Source organism: Passer montanus, unplaced genomic scaffold (assembly GCF_014805655.1).
Source record: "Passer montanus isolate IOZ18808 unplaced genomic scaffold, ASM1480565v1 scaffold18, whole genome shotgun sequence".
NCBI lineage: Eukaryota > Metazoa > Chordata > Aves > Passeriformes > Passeridae > Passer > Passer montanus.
In genome coordinates, this window is record NW_024365381.1 from 16326517 (window position 1) to 16352782 (window position 26266).

The 26266-nt window shown below is 41.2% G+C and overlaps 2 protein-coding genes across 5 annotated transcripts in view; one reads left to right on the top strand and one right to left on the bottom strand.

The window, feature by feature from the left end:
• Positions 1–3569: 3569 nt before the first annotated feature.
• On the bottom strand, positions 3570–14146 carry ALDH6A1 (aldehyde dehydrogenase 6 family member A1). The gene is made up of 11 exons (XM_039704724.1): positions 13994–14146; positions 11881–11955; positions 10359–10520; positions 9701–9779; positions 8805–9107; positions 7903–8024; positions 7459–7648; positions 6604–6785; positions 6017–6196; positions 5726–5824; positions 3570–5095 (listed from the first exon to the last, which is right to left on the bottom strand). The coding sequence occupies exons 3-11, from the start codon at positions 10470–10472 to the stop codon at positions 4991–4993; spliced, it is 1374 nt and encodes a 457-aa protein (XP_039560658.1). The 5' UTR covers positions 10473–10520; positions 11881–11955; positions 13994–14146; the 3' UTR covers positions 3570–4990.
• An 83-nt stretch (positions 14147–14229) lies between these two features.
• LIN52 (lin-52 DREAM MuvB core complex component) overlaps positions 14230–26266 on the top strand; it is a 39416-nt gene continuing 27379 nt past the window's right edge. The window contains exons 1-6 of one of the 4 annotated variants that reach the window (XM_039704728.1): positions 14230–14284; positions 14359–14433; positions 14570–14607; positions 15074–15140; positions 16148–16231; positions 24670–25398. In XM_039704728.1, the coding sequence (XP_039560662.1) occupies positions 14266–14284; positions 14359–14433; positions 14570–14607; positions 15074–15140; positions 16148–16231; positions 24670–24707 (321 nt within the window). In that variant the 5' untranslated portion in view covers positions 14230–14265 and the 3' untranslated portion in view covers positions 24708–25398. The other 3 variants (XM_039704726.1, XM_039704725.1, XM_039704727.1) reach the window with 3 other exon arrangements.

A 26266-nucleotide genomic window follows, 5' to 3' on the forward strand; every position in this document is an offset into this window, starting at 1 on the left:
TCCTGTTAGGATGCAGTTTAAATTAAACTAGAGCCACACATGCTGCAGTAGCCAGGATTGCAGATCTCCTGCCTTGTGATAGACTTCTGTATCTACCAACTGCAGCAGTGTCTGAGCACTTGGATTTTAAGCCATAGAGTTAAGGTCCCCCATAGCTGGAGCTTTCATGCATTGGTGAGAGATTAACATGATCCTAAACCCCAGAAAAATGTTTGTTTAGTATGGATTGGCTACTGAATAACTTGGTGACACATAGTCAGTTGGAATGCTTTGTTCAGGTTATCTCAAAGATGATACAGCAGAAACACTCCCTGAAAAAACAGGGATGAAATTTGTAATTGAGGTCTAAGGAATCCTCTCCCCTGGAGAAGAAGGGAGAGACTGGAACTGAGGAAGAAAATTGTGTATTGACCCTTTTATGTATGAACAGGAGAGACAAGGAAAGGACAATGTGTTTGAAACTAGTTAATGTTTGTACAAGACCTCCCCCTCCCCATATTTCTAACCACTAACAGAACAGAAGTCATTGGGTTTGTTCTATTTACTTTAGTCTTAGATTTAGAAGTTGAAGACACAACACTGTGTGCTTACATTTATTTTTTAAATTTATGTGATATGAAAGGCCAAATGAGAGCAAAGCAGAGCTAGAACTTAATCCTGCTTTACACATACAGAATTCATGAATTATATGCCTTTGAATTTTTTTATAATACATTGATCTTTTCCATGTTTTTCAGGGGAAAAAGAAATTTTGAAAAACTGGATATCAGTAAGTTGACATGAGAAAAAAACCCCCATGTTTTGTGATTGCTTTTTGTCCAAATGAATGGGAAAGTCCATGGTAATCTTTTGTTTCTTCAGTAGGTGGATACTGAACTGGGCTGATCACTCCAGGTCACAGGATTCCAGTAAATTCTGACTCTAACATAAGAATCTAGCTGTGTGGCTTGGTGTGAGGTACTCTAACTTTTTCAATAAGTTGGTACACTGTATACTGATTTTGTACATGTACTAGGCTATGCTGTTAGATCTTTGTGTATTGTATCAAAAGAAGAACAAGTGGAAATAAATTTTGATACTGCTAAGGTCAAGAATAGAAGTCAGCAGAATTAACTTTGCTCAATCCAGTGGGATTTATTTTGTTCAATCATTAATGGATCCCTATCCATCTTTACCAAACAAGTAAATAATGTCTGTTGTGATAGTAGCACCCCCAGGTATATTTCCTTATAAGAGTATGGTAAAGGAAACTTCCCAGTATTAAAAAGTACAAATATCTGCAGCCAGATTATCAAAAATTTACTTACTCTATGGTTCATTGCTATCTGCATAAGAAGTGTGGGAGCAGGACTTTCAAGATACCTAAAATATGGCTTACACTGGAAATGCAAAGTCCAGACAGCATTAAGTATATTATAAGCTGTGAATTGGGACATGATTATAGTAAGGTGTCTATATGCACGTGAATGTTTGTGTGACAAAAGTAAGGAATTTCATATGAATTTTAAGATTTGTTTTTGTGTTGATCTTTCAGCAGCAGTCATTTAGATACAGTTCTCACAGAAGAAAAATCTCATGACCTCCTAAAGCCCTCTCTTGTTGAAAAGCAGGTTTATATTTTCTAGAGGATGCTCTTGTGAAAGTCCATGATCATACAAGGAGGTGCATTTTCAGCTAGCACCAGTGTTTGGATTCAAAAGGCAAAATCTATGCAGCTGATGGTGCATTCAGTATAGAATCATAGAGGGACCATGATGAGGACTCATATGCCTGATTTTCAGATACCAACTCAGACACAACTTTATTGCTAATTATAACACTCCAGGGCAAGCAGTGTCAGCTTACCGTGGAGGAATAGGTAGGGCGGGGTTCTGGCATGCACAGCTTGTCAGATGTGGGGCAGTCAAGCACACGAGCCAAAATGTAATACTCAGACATCAAATTACCAGATAAAGTTCATGAGCAGGAGCCCTGGAGGCATTTGTACCTAAAGATATAGAAAGATGTGAGACACTTCCTTTGGAAAGGCAGGCTGCCGCTTTCCAAAATGGACATGGAAGTGGATTGGAGCCTTTTTCTTGACACAGACAGGAAAAAAACCCTTGGAGAGCAAGTCACAGGGCCAAAATCTCCGAGGTGGTTAAGCCATTTTAAAACAATTTTTGGACTTTTAAAACAATTTTTGGACTGGAGCATATTAAATAGCGTTCAGAACCTAGATTTCAGTGCTTTCTGAGCAAGAAACTTTTTTTAATATTCTTCAAAGGGTTGACTATGAAATTGTATTTTAATAGTCTAAAGAAATTTATTATGAGATACCGTAGACTATACTTTTGTATAACATAGAAGATATGTTATTTAGCTTATTTATATGTGAAATATTAAATAAAAAGGAGAATAAACAGATGAGTGGAGAGCAGTAACAGCAGTGAGATGAGGCAGGTAAATTTCAATCAAATAGCATCTGCAGCTTGATCTAAAAAAGGCAGTTCATTATTAAAAAATGCAGTTCATTATTAGAAAAGGAACACACAAGATTTGTATTTCTAGTTCAATTATTTAAAACTATCTGCATAAAAATGCTGTTGGAAATGTGGATAATTAGAAAAGGTGTTTGCACACAAATGAAGAGATCGTACAGGTGTGTAGAAGATATCTGGAGAAAGTTCAGGAATAGTCCTGCAATACCTCAGGGAGCAGGTAACCTTGATAATAGACTGCTTTTGTTACAGGAGAAGATGGATTTTAGAATTTCTAAAAGAAGGATACAGTGGTTTTTAATAGGACAAAAGCAAAGTCAGAATAGCAATGCTGATTAGGGAGAAAATGAAGGCATTTTGAAAGTAAATGACTGTAGACAGTATTGGAGGCTGGTAATTAGTATTTCTTTCCTAGGTGCTTGAGTGAATGCCAATGTCTTAATAGTGACTTACCTAGAATATTTTACCTTTGCAACACAGAAAATACTTCTCCCAACCTAATATTTATTACACAGCAGGCCACATTATCAGATTCATCCTCTTCTGCAGTGATCCTTCTGCATGTTCAGATGTGAACAGCACAGACCAAGTAAGGCAGCTATATACATTCCATGAACAGCAGCCAGCAATTAGCAACTCATCTGCACTTTTCATTTTGAAAGTCAGCTTCTGAGTAAGGCTGTGAATTCTAGATCCCCTGTCTGCTGCATTGATGCTTTCACTCTGTGTTTGAAATCCATCTGAAATATACTTATTTTCTCCTTCTTAAATTCCTATTTTTTTTTCCCAAGCCAGGAGCTTGCAAGACCCTGTACATAGCACTACCATTTGGACTAGTGGTTATAACCCTGTGTATAAGGTGTTGGTGTAACTTGGTGAAGATGTCTGTGATCAAATTATGTGTACATGGAAACAGAAACAAGGCATTCCTTGAAATGCTGTGCAAGGAAACTGGTACAGAGGTCCCTGAAATACTGTGAAAGGAAAATGTATACATGTGTTACAGGAGTTGCAGACCATCTCCTGTGAAGAGGGGAATAAAATCAACATCACACCTATGTAAGGTCTTACCAAGGAACAGTCATGGTCTGCAGAAATATGTTAGCATGTTTTTAATTCGTAATCAAATTGCAAGGTGAGAAATTCCCTCTAGTGTATAGCAGAGGGAAAAAAACAAGATACAAACATTAGTGAATGCACAGCAATTGCACTAATATAGAGCTGTCAGTTACAAGGCATCTTTACCAGAAGGCAGGATACAAAGTGTTCACATTCAGATTGTTTCATTAGAACACTCAATGGTTACAATCATTAGAAGAATATTATTTTCCACGGATGTTTGAGTGAGATCCCTGCAGATCCTCCATGGCTGCATCATCTTTCAGGAACCAGAAATAAAAATATAGGCTCTCCAGCTCCAAATGCACAGATTCTTAAAACCAGATTATATATACCAAGCCTTACTCCTCTCCAGCAACAGGAACTTGCAGTCTCAAGGGTACCTGACTGTGTTTGAGCAAATGTGACAAGGAGTCAGTCAACAATACAAGAAATACAACTACAATCAGGACAGGAAACCAACAGACAAGGCCTGGCTGCTTTGTGATTAAAAAAATGTTCTCTTTCTTCCTACTGACCTGTGTACTTAGGCTCCATTTTATTCAGACTCACATGATGCTGTGACACAAAGAGACACATACATGGTTATGGTTCTGCTTCCACAGGTTCATTATGGTACAGGACGTGTAGCCTTGTATCCCTTAGCACAGGGAAAAGGCACCAAACAACTTTCAGCTGTAATGGAATTGCTGGCAAGCTTGAGCATACAAGCCCCAGACAGAACAGGAACAGAAGTTTACAAGATGTCAGAGGTACAGTGAAGGTCACTGTACCATACAGAAATTTCTTTCATCCTCCGACAAGCAATCAAATATGCTTTCCTGAAAAATCCATACAAAGCTATTTCCCAGTGTTTTGGAAACTGCTTGACAGGTGAAAGACTGACAACTTGCTGTTTTCATTGTATGTAAAGTCACTTCTATGAGACACCCAAGACGTCCCAGTTATGTCACTCAAAATGAGTACTCATCTTTGAGTAAGGTGAACTCAGAATCTTAATATGCAAGATAAAGAGGTAAATAAACCTGCTACAAGATGTAGTCAGGAGTGAGTCACTAGGGCTAAAGATACTGAAGTGAAAACTGGAGTTTATGTTCAAGTTCACAGGGTCTGGAAAGAAACACAAACTAAGGCCAATCTCAGTGGCTGCTCTTTCACTTAGATAAGGTTATTTAGTCTTTGATAGGTTGTATGGAAAAAATTAGTTCAGCTAACCAAAAAACACTGACAGCAACAGAAAATGCAGACCATGAGTCACATGAGCCTGCACAGTAACAGATCCTTGAGACAAAAGAGCTTTCTATTCATTCCCAAGTAAAGGGTGCTAGTCAGGACAAAGCTGGAAAGTGCAGCATAGAAGGGCACCAGGAACAGCATCTGCAAAGGCTGGCTTAGTTTCCCATAGTTGGCATAACCACAGCAGGCTTGGCAACCGTGGCATCTTCCTCTTTCCATTGAGAAATTATGGTTTTCAGCTGTGTATAGAACTGCACTCCCTGGAGGAGAGATAGACATATCAGATATTTGGCCTTATGAATTCCTCAGGTCTACGCTAATGGTATATCAAACAGTTTTTGCTTTATCTAAACAGGACTGAGTTTTCTTCTGTGGAAACAATTCTTGTCAGCCTGTTCTTTTTACCAGTTTCACAAAGATTCTTAGTTAGCAATAACTAAGCTTGCTAGTTATTGCTCCTTCTCAAATATCCTAAAAAGACTTGCATTTTTTTACCTAAGGGAAAAAGAAAGAGGAATGGGCTATCTATGACTGTGACATGCATTATGGTGCATGTTCGGCTGGTTTTCAGTTTCCTGGTTGAAATGCCTTCAAAGTCTCCTCACTAATCACGATTCTGTGAGAAAGCTTGCTAGTTATTGCTCCCTTCTCAAATATCCGAAAAAGACTTGCATTTTTTTACCTAAGGGAAAAAGAAAGAGGAATGGGCTATCTATGATTGTGACATGCATTATGGTGCACGTTTGGCTGGTTTTCAGTTTCCTGGTTGAAATGCCTTCAAAGTCTCCTCACTAATCACCTCACTAATGAGGTCTGATGACCATCTGCCAATTACCATTCATAACATGATTTATCACAATTCAATAGAGTGCTCTGAATCAGAAAGTTACCTGTTTGCCATAGAAATTGGTGTCCCCTCTGAAAGAAGCACGAGAGCCGGTGAAAGAGAACATGGGCAGAGGTACTGGGATTGGAACGTTGACACCCACCTACACCAAAGGAAAGCTGCCATATTAGTCACAAGAAGTAACAGATTGCAGAGCACTCTCCAAATGCTTCTGCATTTTGTTTTCTTATGTCTGAGGGTGGGTACTGCTGGCTGAGAGGGCAGTGATTACAGCTGAATGGTTACCCACTGTAAATGGTGAGGGCTAAAAGCAACAATCCTAGCTAGAACATACCTGCCCCACATCTACTAAGTGAGAATACTTCCGAGCTGTGGCTCCATTGGTGGTGAAGATTGCAGTTCCATTCCCATAGGGGTTGTTGTTCACCATCTCAATGGCATCATCCAAAGTGTCTGCTTCCAGCACCACTAGGACGGGCCCAAAGATTTCCTCCTTATAGCAAGTCATGCTTGGCTGCCAATACAAACAGCAGAAAAAGCAGCTTATATAAAGGATACAATAAAAATTTTGTAGTAAATAGGATATAAGAAACACATATGCTGTTAGTACTCATGATATTCCTAGGATTATTGATCATACTGCATTGTCACAGCCATCCTTCAGTCCTCCTTACCTCTTCACCATTTCTCATGCCCTATCCTCTATCTAGTACACAGAAGGCAGCACTTTTCATCTCCAGAGTGCTTTCTGCTTTTACTGCCTGCATTACAAAGAGTACTTCATTGACACTGTGCAAGGGAAGGCTGAGCCATTTATGGCCTTTCTACCTGGTGATCATTGATTACTGACTGATTTGTCTAGCCCATTTTTCAGCTGACCCTGCAATACATGCTTGTAAGCACTGGTTTTGGTCATCTTACCTTGACTTTGGCAAGGATTGTTGGTCCAACAAAATTGCCATTTTCATAACCCTTCACTTTGACATTACGTCCATCCAGGAGAAGGCTGGCACCTTCTTTTACTCCTTTCTCAATCAGACTGCAAACCCGTTCCTTAGCCTGGGGACTGATTAGAGGCCCAAGATCTGCTCCAGGCTGGTCTCCTGTGAAGAGGCAGAGACACCAAGTTTTTAACTCTGACAACTTCCTTTTCATAGGTATCTACAAGATAACTACACTGGTGGGAAAAATCTGAAAATTCTGATGTTTCTGAGACACAGAACACAGATTTGAGACACTGATGAACAGGAATAGCCTGCAGCTGTCATAATCAACATGGAATCACCAGAAAGCCAAAATTCAACAATAGATTCTTCTCAGGAAGGAAACTTCTCCCCTTTGTAGCACTTTATTGAATATAAACAAAATATAATTCCCCTAGAATTAATAACAGTCTAGCTTTTTCAAAGTCCTTGTTTCCATTTTTCTTTTTTTTATTGTATGCTTACTACAAATTGGAAGGATCTTGAAATGAGGTTGCTATATAAGTGGCAGATATGATTTTAACATAGGATTTAACCTCAAATCTCCAGTTAAAACAAGACTGATCCTGTAAACATTGCATCACAGTCCCACCAGCAGCTGAAAACATATTCCTACCTCCAAGTCTAGGGCCGGGTTTCCCAATCCAGACAATCTGCTAGCTCCTACCCCCTACACATCAAAGCAGTGGTGCCAATAGCTCCAAGGGTCACAACACAGTATGGCAGATAAGCTGACCTAAAAAGCTATGGTTGTACAGAAGTGAAGTACCTTGTAAAAATGATCTGTCTGTACCTGCATTTACTCGTAGATTTTTGGCTCTTTCCACAAGCTCTGGTAGCCATTTCTGAGCTTCTCCTACTAGAATTGCTGTAGACAGGGCCATGCAGCGTTGGCCAGCTGCTCCAAAAGCAGCTCCAACCAGCTGGTTCAAGGTGTTCTCTTTGTTGGCATCAGGCATCACCACACCATGATTCTTGGCTCCCTGAAAAACAACACACACAGTCTCTCATTATTAACCACCCCAGACTGCTTCTTCTCTGGCCCGCTGGCAATGATTTCTTACAGTAGCTATTATTCTGCCACCAACAGGCTGGCAAGGGAGCAGCCTTATTTATCACTGAGCTATCAGCAGCAAAGGCAGCTTCTGCTGCTGAGTGGTGTGGTCTCTCTTAACATTCACAGGTGACAGAGGTAGTCTATGTGCTCAAGTGTGCTCTGTTCAGAGACATTAATTACCATGTTGGCCTGGACTCTCTTGCCATTCCGGGATCCTCTCTCATAGATGTACTCGCCAGCCTGATTAGATCCCACAAAGCTGATTGCTCTGATATCCGGATGGTCACAAATGAAATTCACAGCTTCAAATAGGAAATAATACATTATGACTGTGGTGCACAAATGCTTCCCTCCGTTCCCACCCCCACAGCACTACATCTGTGTAGCTTTCTTCTCATAGAAATTCTTGTCTCTGTGTGTTCTACATCTGAGTTTCCTGAAAGGCTGTTTGTACAACTTTTCACTCACTTCTCAGGACACATACTCCTGCCCTGTCTTCATTCTTCTGGCTCTCTTACATCTCTTCACGCTTTGGGTACCTCCCAGGGTGTCTGAGCAATGCCAAAGTGAAGTTATTGTTCTCTATTTGTATCATCCTGTCCTGAAGCTACTTGTGTGCTGTAAAAAATAGCATGTTAGGAGCCAGGATACCGGCATGCACTGTATAGTCAGTGAGGCATTTAATTCTTGTTTAGGCTTCCTTGCGAAACCAAGATGATTTATCTACTTATTTCAGTTGCAGTTTGGGTTGCTAAATAGAATTTGAGCACTGACATGCCTTGGGAACTCTGACCCCAATCCCCAAAACTTTGTCCACCTTATCTCCTGCAAGGTCTGTGCGAGGTGACAGAGAATCTCCCACTCACCTTTCAGCTTCATCAATAGAGCTGAAGCATCTGTCCAAACCTATCTAACAGCAGCAGTCTCAGAGTCTCCAACTGGTACCTCCCACTGAGCACACACCACAAGTTCTGTCCAAACCTATCTAACAGCAGCAGTCTCAGAGTCTCCAACTGGTACCTCCCACTGAGCACACACCACAACACACACACTCATCATCTCCCAGGAGATGTTGTTATTACCTTCATGTTGTCCATGGATAATATTCAGGGTCCCATCAGGGGCACCAGCATCCTGAAACAGCTTGGCAAGGAACATCAGTGCTCCTGGTACACGTTCAGATGGCTTCATCAAGAAGGTGTTTCCACAAACCATAGCCATGGGGAACATCCAAAGAGGAATCATGGCTGGGAAGTTGAACGGGGCAATGCCAGCGCACACGCCCAGAGGCAGGCGGTAGGTGTAAGTGTCCATGTCTTTAGTGATGGAGGGCATGGTCTCCCCAAGGATGAGGGATGTCACACTGCAAGCATGTTCAACCACCTCTGCGGCAGAAAGGACAATACGCTGCTGGGTGATCTGTTAACAGTTAGTCCCCAAACTCCCTTTTCACTACTGCCTTGACCCACCTCTCTCTTCCAGCCTCTTCTCCCACAACTTAAAACTCATTGTGCCCCAGGAAATCCTTCTGCCAGCATTGTGAACAAATTATGAATGGATTCTCTGCTGACCAACATTACACATCATGTGAACAAATTATGAATGGATTCTCTCTTGACCACACTACACGTCATTGTAATAGGAGCACAGACACATCAGCCCCAGTACAAAATGCACAGGTATAGCACTATTGTACCACTTGGGACCTCAACCTTAGATATCTGAGCACAGGTGAGAAGTTCTTATCCCTTCTTAGTAATTTGCAGTCACTCCTAGAAAAAGCTCTAATGACTTGGAAGTGATTTAAAGATACTCCATCTAAGAAAATTCTTCAGCTTAGAGCTACAATTGACACTTTGAGTAGGGGGCTATGAAGGGATCAACATATACAGAGCAATCAGCTGCTCAGGAGACCTCATCCCTCCCTTCCTGTGGATTCTCAAATCCCCTTTTTTAACAGCAGGAGCCAGCAGCTTACGGAGGCCTCGGAAAACATCTCCCTCAGCATCAGCCAGGGTCTTCCCTTGCTCAAAGGTGATGAGTTTGGAAATTTCTTTCTGAAAATGGAAAACACAAATTTATGAATGTTAGAAAAGTGCCCACCCATGAAATAGGTGGGCAAGGATAAGACAGAATTAACAGAGAGTTGAACATCACAATGACCAGACTGAACAGAATCCAGAAAAACCCATGCTGACTGATTTGCTCCTTATAAACAAGAAGCCAGTAACCCACATAGGTGACATTTTAGAAAAAATCATTCTAGGATAGCTTGTATTCTAATGCTTTCAGGTATGGCACCACATACACACCAGAAAATCCATCAGGGAAACCCAAAAACATAGTAACATACTTGTCTTCATCAACTGACACGTCCCATCAGGGCTCAAAGTTCCTTCTGTGGTCTCTGGGTAAAGGGACAAATTCAGAGTAATACTCCCTAAGAAGCGCAGCCTCTCTGTTACCACTGGATGGGAAGTGTTTTGCTGCACCTCTCGACAGTGTCTCAGCTGGTGCCTCGATCACGGCAACACCTCATCAAGAACTCTGTAAACCCCGAGTCTCTCAATTTAGTTCCTATAATCAGCTTGCAATGCATTCAGCCATAGCCATCACACACAGCCATGGTGTCTCACCAGATTGTCTTTGATGAGTTGCTGATAGCGCAGAAAGATTTGCTGGCGACTCAAAACGGATGTTTCTGACCAGTTCCAAAAAGCCTTTTTGCAAGAAGCCACAGCTGCCTCCATCTCACTGGCTGTGGCTTTTGGTACACGGCTAACCACCTCATTTGTGGCCTGGAACAGAAAACAAATTGCATCAAAACTCAGCTTTTCCCATCTGTCCCCACCAACCATTCAAGAGTCCTTTCACAGCACACACCTAATATTCTTGTTCTACAAGGAGTTATACTTCTGAGGGCAGAGCACAAAGAAAATGCCTTCCTTGATTGCACACAAAAGGCCTGGGCTACAACTGAAGTAGTTCTGAAAACCTGCACTCCAAATATATCAAGTTAGGCACTCAGAAAACTACAAATGCAGTGCTAATTTCCAAGATGGAGCTGACGTGACTTGTCTATCTTGAAACTTCTAGACAGTATCAGGCAAAAGTTTCTGTGGGCTTTGGTCTTTTCCCTCTCCATCATCTTGGTTCATCTGGCTGTCCCTCTTGCACATTAAATGAGGCAAAATTCCTTTGTGAAAAGCAGTACATGACTGTGCATTTGCCATTGATGTTAGTTTATCTCTACCCCTAAGCCAAAGTACTATATTTACATACAACCTTAATTCTACAGTATTTTAACTTCAAGCTTGTTGCCAGTTTAACCTCCTTCTAATGTTCTCTTAAAAATTAAATCTGCTTTGACATGACAAAAATTTCAGATATATCCCTAAGAGAGAAACTACTCAAAACGAGAGGAAGAAAATGAAGCAAGAACACTGCTTGCTACATAAAGACCAAATGAACTTCATGAACATGACTTGCTGCTCTGATCATTTCCACAAAGCAAATAAAAATAGAGCTTTACAGAGAAGATTCAGAAACTGCTGTTTAAATGCTTACAAGGGAGTCCAGGAGGATCAGACTTCTGAATGCAACCTCATTTCCATTTGTCTTTGGTGGAGTACATAGACAATACAAGTGCTACTTATCTGTTTTGCAGTGCACAGCATCCAGCTCTGTGATTACTGTGGATAAGAGATAGAAGCTCTCTGAAAGGAGAGGAGCTTCAGCTGTCAGGATTTTTCACCTTTTTACTCTGAGAGTAATATCAGCCTCTATCAGGACTTCACATTCAGCTGGCATCAAATTACACTCAATTGATTTCATATACAGGGTGAAAGACACCCTTCAGAAATTTGACATACTCATCACAGAGCCTTTCTATGAAAAAAAAATATATAACCAGAGCTTAAGCTTCCTTTCTGGAGGTCAGGGGCTTACTATGTGAGGGAGATAAAGGTGATAGTAACTTATTCTGAGACTGACATTTCATGTGGAAAGGAAACTGAGAAGCCGTAGTCTGCCTGAAGCTCCAAGTCTAAACCTTTCTCAAGAAATGTATGTTTTTCTTCTGCCACATCCCTGAAGAGAGGCACAGACCTTTGTTTCACAGTGATCACTATTCATATAAGCTGAGACAATTTCACTTACCGGGTTGTGGATATCAATCCATTCAGTAGTTTTGGACTCAATAAACTTCCCATCAATGAAGAGCTTGGTTGTTGGCTGTGGAGGGCAAAACACTGGACAGTGAGTTATTCTTATCTCACACTAAATACCAGTGTGCCATATTACATGCAAGCCTTCATCATTAACTGCTATGTGAACCACTGGAGTCTGGATCCAGTCTTCCCAGCAAGACCCAGATAATGCTCTGCCCATTTTGCTCTCACTTCACACCAAAATGGCCAAAATTCTTTCTAAAAGCAGTCATAGAAAAAAAATACATTGCTCTGCTTATGTTCAGAATTGTTTCAATCTATTTAATGAAAACCTGAAAAAGTGCAACTCATAAATGTTCAGAAGAAAGAGTTAATAATTCACTTCATGGGAATTCAGTGAGGCCAGTGCAGACTGTACCACTGTCCCATGTGCCTCCTTCCCATCCAGCCACTAAGCAGTTCATCTGTCCAGTTTATAGCTTCAAGCAGAAAATTGGACTTTCCCCACCCCCTGCTTGGTCTTGCAACTAAGAGCAAGAAACCTGTGTCTGTGGACTGTCCTGGCTGGCAGCACGGAAAACAGAACTCTCCCACTCAGATGAAGAGGAGGGACAAGGAAAGTTTGGAATAAGAAGTTCAGACAAACATTGAAGAGAATAGAAAGCAGAGGTAAAAGCTGTAATTAGCATTTGGTAGGCAAAAAAACTGTACCATGCAGGAAAACAAATTGTGACTATATAAATTAAGAAACTAGAAAAAAGGAGTTGACATTGGGACATAAGGAGAGAACTAGGAGAAAGAAAGAAAGAACCAATTAATCATGCTTCCATACCCATGACTTGGGGAGAACAGGTAAGAGAAAGGGGAAATGGATCCTCTGTATGAATAACAGAAATGGGACAGATCAACAGAACTGAGATATAAACAGAAATACATCAGAAAACTGAAGAAATAATGATGTGGAATTATGAAAGGGAGATGAGGACTTGGATGCTATCCAAAGTGTAATGAAGAGAAAGAGATCGGAGGAAGAATCAGGAATATAAATGGTATTGGGTGGACAAGTAATGACAGTGAAAAGGGGATGAAAATGAAAAAAAAAACAGCTATGTTAGTTGGAACAAATTGAGAAAGCTTTGAGATGAGAAAGCTAGGATCAGAAGTATAAAATAAGTCTCTTAATGGACAAGCAAAACCTAATGATTTGGAAAGCACCACTAGAAGAGAATTAAAATGAAAAAAATGCAGATGATTATGTAGCTGGAATCGCACTTGGAGAAGAGAGGCAGAAATCTGTGCCTACGAAAACACAACCTCCTCTAGAACCTGGAAGGAAGCACAGGAAATCCGAGTCCCTTGACCGAGTTTCCTGACTGTCAGAAAAGCTGCTGGTCTAAAGAATGACAAACTCCTACGGCTGTCAGTCACTCCATTAGCCTCAGTGATCCGAGTGCAATGGAGCTGCAACCCCCAGTGCTTTGTGACCCACACAGGCTTCAGTGCAATGGAGTGAGTGGTTTTTTCAAATTGCTTAAAAAGGGTATCTCAAACATTGCACACGCAACAAAAAATACTTTAAGCAAGCCAGAAAACGGTGAATTACAATTAATTGCACTTTTCCCATAAGATCGCCGCCTTTTTTTAATGTAGAGAATGCACCTGCTGTGGAACCATGGACGGTAGTAAAGCAGACTGCTTGTGGAATCCTGGTTTGGAGCTCGGAGAGTGGGCAGCCATGGACAGCGGAGCAAAAAAGGCAGGACAACAGCTAAAGCAGTTTGATAGTTTGATAGATAGAAGGAAACCAGATCCTCTCTCTGTCGCAGACAGATGCATGAGGCGAGTCCAGAGCCGCCGGGAGGAACGCGAGGTGACGGGCGGCCCCCGCTCGGCTCCGAACTCTCACAGATCGGACACGGAACATTTTCCCGTCCGTCCCGTGGAGCACGGCGGCAGTGCCGATGTTTGTTCCACCGGACCCAGCGGGGCTGCAGCCGAGCAGCGCAGACCTGGGGGCAGGGTCCGGCGGGCGGCGGCGCCCGGGGCTCCCCCGCGCCTCCCTCCCCCGCCCACCGGCTCCGCTCCGCGGGACGGGCACTCACCACCGAGGAAGAGAAGGACGCGGCGACTGAGGTGATCCAGGGGGCACCGGCTGTCCGCGGCAGCTGGACGGGGGGAAGCACAGAGCACCTCAGGGCGGGTCAGGCACCACCTCCCCCCGACTCCCTTCGGCTGCTCCCCGCCCGGGACCGACCCCCCGGGGCCAGGTGAGCCGCGACCCCCCTGCGCCCCCCGCGCCGCCGCGGGCCGGGGCCGGGTCCGGGTCCGGGTCCGGCCGCCTCAGGCGCGAGGGCGGTCACGTGAGGCGCGCGCCATGGCGGCTCCGGCGGACGGTGAGGCGGGAGGGCCGGGCGGCACCGCCGCGCCGCGCCGCGCCCGACCGCCCCTCACCCCCTCTCTGTTGCAGGCGCCGACCTGGAGGCCTCGCTGCTGAGCTTCGAGAAGCTGGACCGCGCCTCCCCGGACCTGTGGCCCGAGCAGCGTAAGTCCGGCGGGGCGGCGGCCCCGGGTCTGACAGCTGCGGGTGGGGTGGGCACAGCCCGAGCGGGGCCCGCCGCCGTGACGGTGCTGCCCGCACAGGTGCTCAGCCCTCCCCAACCTCCTCTTTCTCTCCCCAGTGCCCGGCGTTGCCGAGTTCGCCGCCTCCTTCAAAAGCGTGAGTGAGCGCTGCTTTGCCTGTCGCGTTTCCTCCTTCCCTGTCATGGTAGATCTGCAGGTTCTCCTGCGGGCTTTACACCTTCTATGAACCGTACCTCAGTGATAAGTCCAGTATATGCTACAATGTACCTTTTGGTTTTCATGTATCTTTTATATATGTGTTTCTTTTTTATACCCTATGTGTATACACTGTGTATGGGAATTATACTTTGGAAGCAATAAAGGGTTTTAAACTTCAGAAAATCCTATTTTCCATACTGATTTTTGGCTTGTGGATGGCGGTATGATGTTTTAAACTCTAAAATGTCCAGGAAAAAACAAGATTAATCATAAAACTATTTCTGTGGAGCACACTCTCATATTTTTGCTGTTGGTATAACTAGTTTTCAATACAGATTGTACTTCATTGTATAATTCTAAAAATTGACTGTTCTGAATATGAACTCCTGTGTTTTTCAAAACAGCCCATTACAAGTTCTCCTCCCAAGTGGATGGCTGAATTAGAAAATGATGATATTGATATGTTGAAGGGTGAGTATGAATATTGTGGGCAGGAATTGATGTTGCCAAAGCAGATGGGAATTCAGTACTTACTTAAGAGGCTTAAAACACTTGTTCTTCAAATGTCCTGGTGGTGGCCCTATGGCCTGAGATCTCTAGCCATCATATTTGCAGAATCTCCAGCACAGAAGTCTCTTCATCTTGTTAATGACAGACATTTCCACTAAACCAGTTATTTCCAAGAGCCTATCCAGATGTCAGTGGCAGGCTGATTTTTCAAACAAGCAGTGTAACATTGTGCATATTTCAGACACCTCCCTTAGCCTTTTTTATCACTGTATCAATATAATGAGCATCTCCTGCATGTTGAGGAGTTGCATGCATTTTTTGGCAGGGCTTGGCTGATCAGTTGGTGAGTAGCTTAGACTTGTTGATTGACTTGTTCAGAGGTGCTCTACGTGTGCGTGTTCCCTCACAGATCCAGGAGCTCCAGTGCAGTGGTGAGGCTGCATGGGCAAGTCACAGCAGGATTAGCCAGCATGTACACTTGCTGCATGTTGCAGCTGTTAGTTTGCAGTAAACATCCTTCAGCGTGCTCTGCCTGTTGTGAATTCTGGATGGTGACGTGTGATCCTGTCACAGTGACGTGTCATGGCTGCAGAGTGAAAGTGAGGTGATTTAACTCTGACTTGCTCCAAGAAGTGTTCTTGAACTCACGTTATTAATGCAAAATAACAAAATAAATCCATTCCCTTGCATACTGTTATATGGCTTGTTCATGTTGCAATGTGAACTTACAGGAACTTCCAAAGTATGGGTCAAGTTACTCTTTGCAATGGTGGCAGATGAAAGCATGAACTAAAGTCATGGCTGTCTTTTTCCTTATGTTAAAATTAGCAGTGGAGTCAGCTTAAATTTTGAGTATACACTGTTCACTGAAATAGATCCTGACAGAAGTATGGCTTGAAAGTGTTCTGTGAACTGCTACTGGAGGACTATAGACAGTGTTAAAATTCACCTTTTTCTCTCTTCTTAAGAGCTGGGGAGCCTTACTACAGCTAATCTGATGGAAAAAGTTCGTGGTCTGCAGAACCTGGCTTATCAACTGGGACTGGATGAATGTAAGTGCTGTACACAGATATGACCAACTGCATTCCAGATCTTTCCACTAAAGCATGTGCTTGTACATTGGTAGCTGGAAAAGTGTGTTGGCAGATTTGGCAAGTGTTTGACAGTGACCTCCTGCAGCAGGATGAGAGAATGTGTTTACATCTCCAACTTACAACCTACCTGCACAGGGGAAAACATGTATGTCAGTCTGGTGTTACCTAGTGGCACAGAGACTTCTGTTCCTCAGTTAACATTGTCTTACATAACTCAGGTCACTTTGCTTAATTTCCTACTCAGATACTAAAGGTATTTCTCAGAATACTTGTGGCAGTACTTCTCTCAAATTCCATGCACTGCCTCCACAGGGAAATTTGCTCTTGTGTATAGGATTCTCGCGTCACTTTGCTGTTCATGCTGTTTTCTGCTTCAGTAGCTCTTACTTTTTTTCTACACTCAGTTGTAGCAGGCAGTGATGTCCTTGAGGAATAAAGATGACTTTCATCCCAGTTGCAAACAGCCAACTCTTACTGTGATATTTTTGAAGGAAGAGCTCCTTTCATTGTCTCATTTAGGATTCTTGTTAACAGGTTGATACAGTCTTGAGAATTTCAAGAGTATTGTGGAGTTGTTTTTAATGCTACCCATACATACCAACACATTTTCTTTTTCCGTTTAGTTATGCTCTAACATAGACCCTGATTTTAATTACTCTTGGGCTGCACAAAGCACCAGAAGTTTCAAGTCTTTCACTTTCCTTTCAGTGGGTAACACAACTTAGTAATAAACCTTTAGAGTCTTTCTGACTGCGAACGTAGGATAGCCTGATGCATTCTTAATAACAAATGATTAAGCTTGCTTTAACACACTTCAAGTTTATTTTACTTTCAGTGCTAACATTTGTTAAGACTGTGTAAAGAGTTTGGTGGAGTAGAAGTTAAAGTATAACGGTGTAAAACTGAGTCAAATGCAAAGACTGGCTGATGATTGGCTTTCTCAGTTAAGCTGTAGGTTCTGATGTCAGATGGTGTTGTTCTCCTAAATGGACTTTAGCAGAACTTGAGTTGCAGTAAAGCTAGGGAGGTGTTTGTTTCCTTATTGCATGTGTAATATTTGTTGCATGTGGTTCCATTTATTTTTACTGAGAACAAGTGCATATGTAAAGAAGACAAAGTGAGTAAAAACTGAAACATGGGGCTCAACAGTTATAACTTAAGTCTTGAATTTTCAACTTCTATGAAAGGTTTCCTTGCTTGTAACTTGTCAACTTGTCACTTAAGGGAGTTTTCCTTTACTGTAATCCATTGAATATTTTGTGTGTTGTAATAGTCATTTATCTTTTATACCAAAAATTAGTTGTGGAATTTGAACAGAAGCTGCTCGGGACTGTTTTTCCTAGCACTGTCTTTAGGTTATTTTCTCTTACAGACTTAGATAAGTGAGAGAACAAGAAAAAATCCAAAATATCTGTTCATTAAAGTTAAGGGATTTAACTTTAATGGTTTAGTGGTTTGGTCTCAGACGTATGTAATTTAGTTCTATGTCTGTACTGAAATTTACTAGTCCCCTCTTGATTTGGCTGATTCATTGAAACTGGCTGTCACAAGCAGCCCAAAACCCGCTGCTGATCAGTCTCCTCTAGATGGCAGCATGAGGCCTCCCGCAGAAGTTTTGCTTCTTTTTTATAGAACTCTGACATTTCAGTTATGGTTGAGAGCTGCTATTCCCAAGATTGGTTTTTGTGACATATTTTCTTTTCAGAATGTGCACTGTCTTTTTTTATGGTATTTTCAAGTGTTTCATCAGCAGTGAGGTTGAAAGACAATTCTGCTTCATTGTCTTAGCAATTTACTTTTCCTTCTAACACTTCTCTTCTAGATCCCACCTCAGATCCTTCATATTTTCAAAGACTTTTATTTTTGTGCCAGTTATTAATTATGTACTGTGCAGGACCTGCAGCACTCCATGAAAAATGTATCTCTTGAGTGGCATTGCAATCATGTTGTGAGATCTCTTACTGTTATACCCAGCTCACAACATACTTTACAGCCATTTTGAATTAGATTTCATTAGGCAAAGTGCTGTGGGACTGGGTACCTTTTGAAAAGTTTTATTGAGGTACTATTGCAACATTAGCATTGAAATCTGAATAGTTGATTTGGCATTATGTAGCCTGATAAATTAATAATTCCTGAGTTACATGCCTTGTTTCTTGAATTCATGTGAACCCCTACTATTTTGCCTGTGTAAGTGGACTTTCTAGACAAGTTTGGAACAGGTGTATTGAATGTTTTGTCCATCTTGATGGGGCATCTGGATGGTTTTCTTCTAGGAACAGTTGAGTGCTGTAATTTGAATCCCACATTTTTATTATCTACAATCCCAGCTGTCCCAACTTTTAGGGTATGGATTTCTCAGTTCCTCTTTGGTTCCATGCTTTCCACAGGTTTCCTTTCTCTACAAGTAACTTCTTTTTCCCATAGGGGATTACCTTTACTTTCTGTAACTCTGTCTAGTTTGTTGACTGCCCCATGGCTTCTGTGAATCAATTTAATTTATCAATATATAATTTAGTTTTTCTTTCCAGCTTGTTCTACCACTTTCTTCCTGGCATACTGGTAGGTGGGTTCTTGCTCAAAATACTCCTTGCAGAATATTCTTCCCTTCCTTAGCACAGGATTCATGTCAAAGTATAGCTTTCCTTGAATGAAGCAGGATTTTTGTAGCATGAACCATTTTAAAGAAATTTTTTACTTTCCTCTTTAAGGATAGGCTGGGGTCCCTTTTGTGTATTTATTCTTTGATAAAAGGTGATTCTGGAGTTCTCTAGAAGCTTCCAGGCTCAGGTCCTTGTATCAAGAAAACCTTTTAAAAATAAATTATTTCTTAGCACTTTTGAGGTTTCAGCTTGTGTTTCCTTGTCTGCTTTTTAAGCTCTGTAAAATTCTACCTCATCGTTTTGCTTGTAGCTGTCTTTCTCTTTTTGCTTTGGTTCTCAGAATCACAGAAACGTTTAGGCTGGAAAAGACCTCCAAGATCATGAAGTCCAACCTTCTCACATTAGAGCTTCTACTTTCCTTTGGTTAATTAATTACTTTATTGGTTAAAATAACCAAAACCATTTTTAGTATTTAAAGTCTTGCTTTGTGTCAGTTTTACTGTTCCCCTTAATGTGTGTGTTTTAAGGGAGAATTGGGCTCAGTGAATACGCTGTCTTTTAGTTGTTCATACAGTTAGGGTGACTTTGGGAGACATAGTAGCTCTTCTGAATGCCAGAAGTGGCTGCAGCCACTTAGTGAGTCTCATTTCTGAGTTTGGGGAAGAAAAAAGATATAAAAGTCTTGTTAAGAACTTTTTTCCTCCCCTCTGTGTCCCTTAATTTTTCCACTTGCATGCTTTGCTTGGAGTGGAGTAGTGAGCACTGCAGAATGAGCAGACCCCAGCTAATGTGGCAAGCAAGAGGGAAATAGACCCTGACTCAATGTTAGTGGCCCACAAAGTAGCAAGTTTCAAAACACTTAATGTAAATGACTGCACATTTAGGTTGGAAGCTGTTTTTCCACTGTATGACCCATTGCACCTTTTGGAGTATCTGAGTCAAAGTTGACTTTAGAAGAATTTTGAAGTCTTGGTTTTATGAACTGGCAACTCTGAGATGTCCATGCATTTAAAGATGTGTCCTGTTATCCTTTGGGGTATATGTATACAGAGAGATGTATCTGAGAACTACATACACAGAGGAAAATGCTTTTCTTATAAAAAAACCCTTAAATTTGTTTTTTTTCTAAACTTCAGAAAAAACTTACTTATGAAAGTAAAGGATATGTAGGATGGGAGAATGGGAAAGGCACTCTGTCACTGAAGGAATGTGGTTGTCCAGGGACTTTTTGAAGGCCCTGCTATTGTTTCATGTGATTCTCTGATATTTTTCAGATAACACCTGCTGTGCTGGTTCAGAAGTCCTGAAATGTAGATCTGGGTAGCTAGTATCACAGCCATGTTTATAAAATCTCACTGCTGCCAGAATGGTTATTTAGCCACTGTGATATCACAGTGCAGTTCCAGTGATACTGTCAGTGCAAGACTTCTGCAAAGCCTGTTCTTCTTAAGCCCCAATATCTTTGTAAGGGTAATGGTGCCTAGGTGCTGTGTGTGCCTTAAATATTAGAAAATGTGGGATAACTGACCAAACACATATGAATATAATTTATAATTTCCTTGTCAGTGATTTTTGCTAGTCTAATCTGTTATGTTAGGTTAAATTTTTATTTGGAGTTGAAGGTAGTTTGTGATGCTCTTGCTGTAAAATTAGGAATGACTGTATTATCCAATGTCAAATCCTCATACTCTTTCAAGAGTCATGAGACAGTTCCTAAATATGCTCAACCAAGACTCTTTATTTATAGTTTCCCATGCACCCTGGCTTTCACTAGGTTCTAGCAACTTTGCTCCTATTTTCTTTGTAACACTTATTTATTTTCCATATATGTTCAAGCAAATAAAAAAGAAGGGTACATTTGAAGAGCTGTTTAATCAAGGGCCCACACATTAGGCCTGGATGACCTGTGAGATTGCAGGTGAACAGCAAAAGGTTGGTCATCTTATAGCACCAGACTGACAGAGGAAAAGCCAGTCCAGCTTACTCAGTCAGTGATAGTTTTCTTTACTATGGAGAATAAGTAATTTTTTACTTATTCTCCATATTAAAGGGTTTTTTTGGCCTGGAGATCAACAGCTGATGTAATATGTCAAAAAGATCCATAAAATATTAATGCAGAGAAAGTGTGAATAGGGAATGACTCCTCACAGTTTCTCATAGTATGGGAGCCAGAGAGAATACAAGAGTGTGTTGGGACAGACATAAGGTACTTGTGTTGTGCCCTGGAGTTGGAACACATCACCAGTGGAGCTTGTGGTTGTGGAGTTTCTCACTCAGTAATGAGAAAAATGATTGGAAGATAAATCCTTCCAGGGTGTCTGACTGCTGAGGGGTCCCCAGTGCCTTGGACATCTTGGAGGTGCAGAAAGCAGAGAGAGAGATTACTATGCAGGTACAGCTGTGTGCCTCCCTGCACTTAAACTCTTATGTTTGCCATTGGCATGTCAGTCAGGGTGGTGGGTTGGAAGGACCTTTTGTTTGACAATGGATATTTTCATTTATTTATTTTAGTAATAGGCTAAACTGCCTGTTAGTTAAGCAACCACTGCCAGAAATCTTTGAGGGTTCCCTGTAATGGAGGGACTCTTCCAGAGACAGCAAGAGATGGATGGGCACATGAATGAGGAACAACTACCTTGCTCTCAAGTTAAGCTGTCATTGGTTTGAATTGTAGTCCTATGCAACCTCAGCAGCCTCTGAAATTTCTGGAAAATCATAAAGGAGTCCTTCTGAATTCCAAGCTATGTACAGATCACCACTTTGCCTTACATTGGTAGTCTTCGTTTTTTCATTTTTTATTCCAGATAAATGCTGTCTGTTGTGATCTCTTGCCTGCAACTTCAGCTTTTTTGTAAGTTTGGAGGGGCAGGGCAGTTAATCAGGATTTAACTGTAGCATTTTTTGAGAGACACCCTTCGTTCTGTCAGTGATCCTTGCAGGCTGCTGTCATTGAGTTTTGGATAGTGTTTAATTTTTTTACTTCTTTTTCATGCTGATCATGGGCAGGATATGTTTAAATTGGGCTCCATCCTTGCTGGACTGAATTTACCAAACTAGGAGACAGGGCATGACTGTTGCTACACTTGAACTTTGTATATACAAAGTTGCTGAATTAGAATCAAAATAAGGAAATTAGGGACGATAATGTATCCTTTTACTGAAATCTCTTTCCTTTTGTGTAGTGGATTTGCTTGCCTAGGAGTGTCTCCATGTAGCATGAACATGCAGCCTTTTAGGCTCCATGCAAAACACCTGGCCTTTGTACCCAAACAGGCTTCTATCAATGATGTAACTGATCAGATAAAAATATTTTCTGATCAGAACCACTTTTTCTTTAGTTTTGGCAAGACGGAGGCTTTTTAAGCTCAGAAGTCTTACTTTACATTTGTGAACATGGCTTTACTTCTGCATTACAGTTGCCTGGTGCACTTTCTGGTGTGTATGTACAGTTGTTTGCAACAAAATGTTTCAGGTTCTTACATTTATAGGAAACCAACATATGAACAGATGTGTAAGTAAAGGGTGCTTTAAAATGTCCTATGACATCTTCTGAAATCTCTTGTTGGTCCATTTTAGTAAAAGCTGTATGTCCACTCTGTAGTCTGGAGAGTTGCATGGAAAAGTGAATTGGACTCTTGTGGGTCCTTACTTGTCAAAATGAGGTTTTGAAACTGTGTGGAAGAGCTGACTCTTTCTATAACATTAACATGGACTTTTCCCTTATTTCCTTGGGGAAATAAGACCATCTAAAGTGTTGTGGTGGAGCTGGAGAAGCTGCCTTTTGGAGAGGCAAGAAAGAAATGAAGTGGAGTAGCAGCCTGTGATTTGGATCTACATCCCACAGCAGTCCCAGTGCCAGTTATTATGAAGATATAGCTGTGTTTTTACCACCTTGACTGCTGACAAAAGAGTGAGGAAGATGCTTATTTCTTTGGTAAAAGCTGGCATCTCCAGAAGTACTGTGCTTCTACCACTTGTGTATTAATCTGAAACATTATGGAAGAAAATATGTTCTGGATTGCTTACATTGTTCTAAATATGTTGGGCTTGGAAGAGAACAATGTCTGCCAAGTCTAATGCTTGTTATGTTCTTCAAGTTTTGTTTATGTGCAAGGTGAACTGTCCTGCATAAAAAGCAGTTTGAGGTGTGTGTGCTTCAGTTATTTCTGCTCTGCTTAGAATTTTCTTTGTAGCAAGTATTTTTTTTCTTGGTTAGGTTTCTGCATTGCCTGCCTTGCTGAGTGAATCTTCATCATGTTTCAGTTTTGCTTGAAAGCATATTTCTCACTTATTTTGTTATTTAGTACTGTGTTTGGCAAGGGCTTTATGTGAAATAGTATATTCATGTGCTTCAAAGCTCAAAGGCAGAGTTTTACATCTGCACAACAAAATGATGCTCTTTGGACAGGGGATTTCTGCAATACACAGTTAGCTCGAGGTGTTACTTAGAACTAGTAGACTTCTCCCATAGAATGTGTCACATTTTGGATGGTTCATTTTTGGGTTGGGAGATGATCACAGAGAATTTCAGGTGCTCACAATCAGCTGAAATGGTTGGTTTAATTTTTCACAGTAGGAAAAATATGGAGGCTGTTTTCAGTTTACATTCATAGTAATTCTTGGGCCTTATTTGATTGTTTCAGAGAGGTGAAAAGAACACCTAAATTGTCTGTTAAGATGTTTATATAGCTTGTCAAGTCAATATCCAAGGTGCTGTGATTTCCATGTGAAACCTTGGCCTTTCTCCTGACTCTTTTTACACTCTCCTCCCACACTGTAGATCTACTGCTTAATTTTAATGCACATCGTGTGGTGAGAGATACTCTGCATCTGCAGAGGGACAAGGAAATCACATTTCCTTACACTGTTTGCTGGGTGGCTTATTTACAGGCAGGATTTTTCAGGGGCACCTCCTGTTGGAAGAGAGAGACATGAGAATGCCAGCTTGAAATTGCAATTCATACATGATCATACAGAATTGGCTAATTCTGACATGTAGGTAGTTAAGAAATTATTACAGTCAGAGGAGTCATGACCTCAACTTTTCATCATCTCCATTGGCTTGTGCCTCAGTTTGGAAGTGAAGGAGGCATAGGAAGTTTTAATTGTACCTGTGTGATTTATCCCCAGTCAGCTCTTTAATTTCTTCTGGCTGTCTGAGGTTTCCGACACGCTGTAAATTTCTCCAACTTTTTCATTATCTGCAATTTCTTTATGACTCATGAATCGGAGTGGAGAGAGAGTGTGGATTTACAGCAGAGATAAACATGTCCATAAAGTCTGTATCTGTGTCAGTAATTGTACTGCTGTCAGTGACTGTCCTGTTTTACAGGTCTCTCTTGGGAGAGGAACACGCTTTGCTACCAGTGTCAGAGAAGTGTTGGCTTTGATTTGCATTAACGTGCCAGGAGATTAGGTTGCAATGGTGAGGATAGAAATTGAGTTTGGACCATGGTTGCTATTGTTTTGGTTTGTTTTTTTTTAAATAAGTGGGTGTGTATTTGAGTTGCCCTCTGTGTGGAAAAAAAAAAAGGCAGGTACAGGTTATTCTTAAATATAAAATCAGGAAGAGACAGTATACTGATGCTATCTGATGTGATTCTACCTATATGCATAGATTGTGCATTCTTACCATAAAACAAATGCTGTGTCTAGGTAACTGTCATATATGGAAATAAATACTGTATGGATCCTTAGGGTGTACTCTGTCTTCTGGTAAAGTAGAATGAATATTTCTGTAAGTTTCAAGAAATTTCTGCATCTTTGTCTTCTTGGTCCTTCCTTTAGTCTTAGGGAAAGATGCTGTGGTGGACATTGATGGGGAGTACTAAGGCATCATCATAGTCTCCAGGCACTCATGATTCTGATTGCTGCAGAAGGAGGTGTAAACTTGTGAAGTTTGAGAAAAGGAAGAAAATCTCTAAAACTCTCCTGTATGTGTTAGAGTTTCAAGAAGTTCTTCTCTGTGCTTGTATTTTCTGTTAGATGCCCTTTGTAGATACTTGTCTATGTGCAATCTTGTTTGATAAATCCTACAGTTTGGGTTGGATTTTTTTGGTCTGTGACTTAATTTTTTTCATAATAAGGTAATTATTTTACCACGTAATTATTTTAAAATATCCAGAGTGACTGTAAAACCCCAAATTTCCATTTTTTCTGGTATTCTTTGAGACTCCCAAATGCAGCTGATTGCATTTTTCTAATTCTGATGGACACATCTTACCAAAGGGAGATTATCATAAACAATGTTAACTCTGTAATTGCGTAGATAGCTTTAAAATGTAGTTAGGTGTAGAAGTGTTAGAAATGCTAAAATGACACCTGCCATTGCATGGTTAATTCTGGAGCCTGAAGTTGGAAGTACAGTGGGAAGTTTTTCCAGTGGTAGACAGCATCCCATCTAGCTCTGATAACTGAGTTTCCAAAGCTATATATATAAGGATCACATGCTGAGTGGCCCAAAAGCTGGCAGATAACTGCTGTTAAAGTGAGTGATGCTCAATGCAACAGCTAAATTCTAAATAAAAGCTGAGTTGATGAGATACTTTTTACCTGATCTTTTTTTGAATTTTTTTTTTCCTTTTCTCTTCTTCTCCTCCTCACCATTTCTACGTGCCCATACCTAGTTTGTGAATCTGGTTTTGTTAAAACAAGGATACCTCTGAAAGGTACTTCAGCCAGAATGTATTACTTGCTTTATTAAAACAAGACAAAACCTACATCTTTGCCTCCACCAAAAAGAAACCCAGGACAACAAGTACCAATAAACAAGAGCTACAAAATAAAACCATCAAACCAGTTAAGGAAATCCCACAAAATATTTCTTATACCCTGGTATTCATGTCTACGAATGTCTCTTCTGAAAGTCCCCTTTGTCTTGTTCAGTAGTGGGAAGAAATTCTTCAATGGTGTGATCCTTTCTGGAAAAGACTTTTTGAGTTTATATTGATAGAGTGAAGGTTGATCTAGATACTTTCTGTGGCTAACAAAAGGGAAATGTTAGTGGGGAAGAAGAGAAAGAAATCTGATTAATCTGGAAACTGACTGATCAAACTGCTCTGAAGACTGTGAAATCAGTCGTCTGATTCACCACTATTAACTTCTGCAGGATTTTTGGTGTGCTACTCAAAGCACCAATTTGTGCTTTGCAAAGACATCTGGAATATTAGCACTGGTCAGTCAAGTAGTGGAACACATTGTGCAGTCAGCACTTGTGCATTCTCTGTTCTTGGAGGTTTTCCAGACCTGACTCAAAGCTTTAAGCAGCATGATCTGTCCTCATAATCAACCCCACTTTGAGGAGGAGACCTCCTGAGCCCTTGTAACCCTGATCATGCAGTGGCTCCATGTTTCTCTGATCTAAGTTCTCCTAGAAGTGCATTTGAATCCT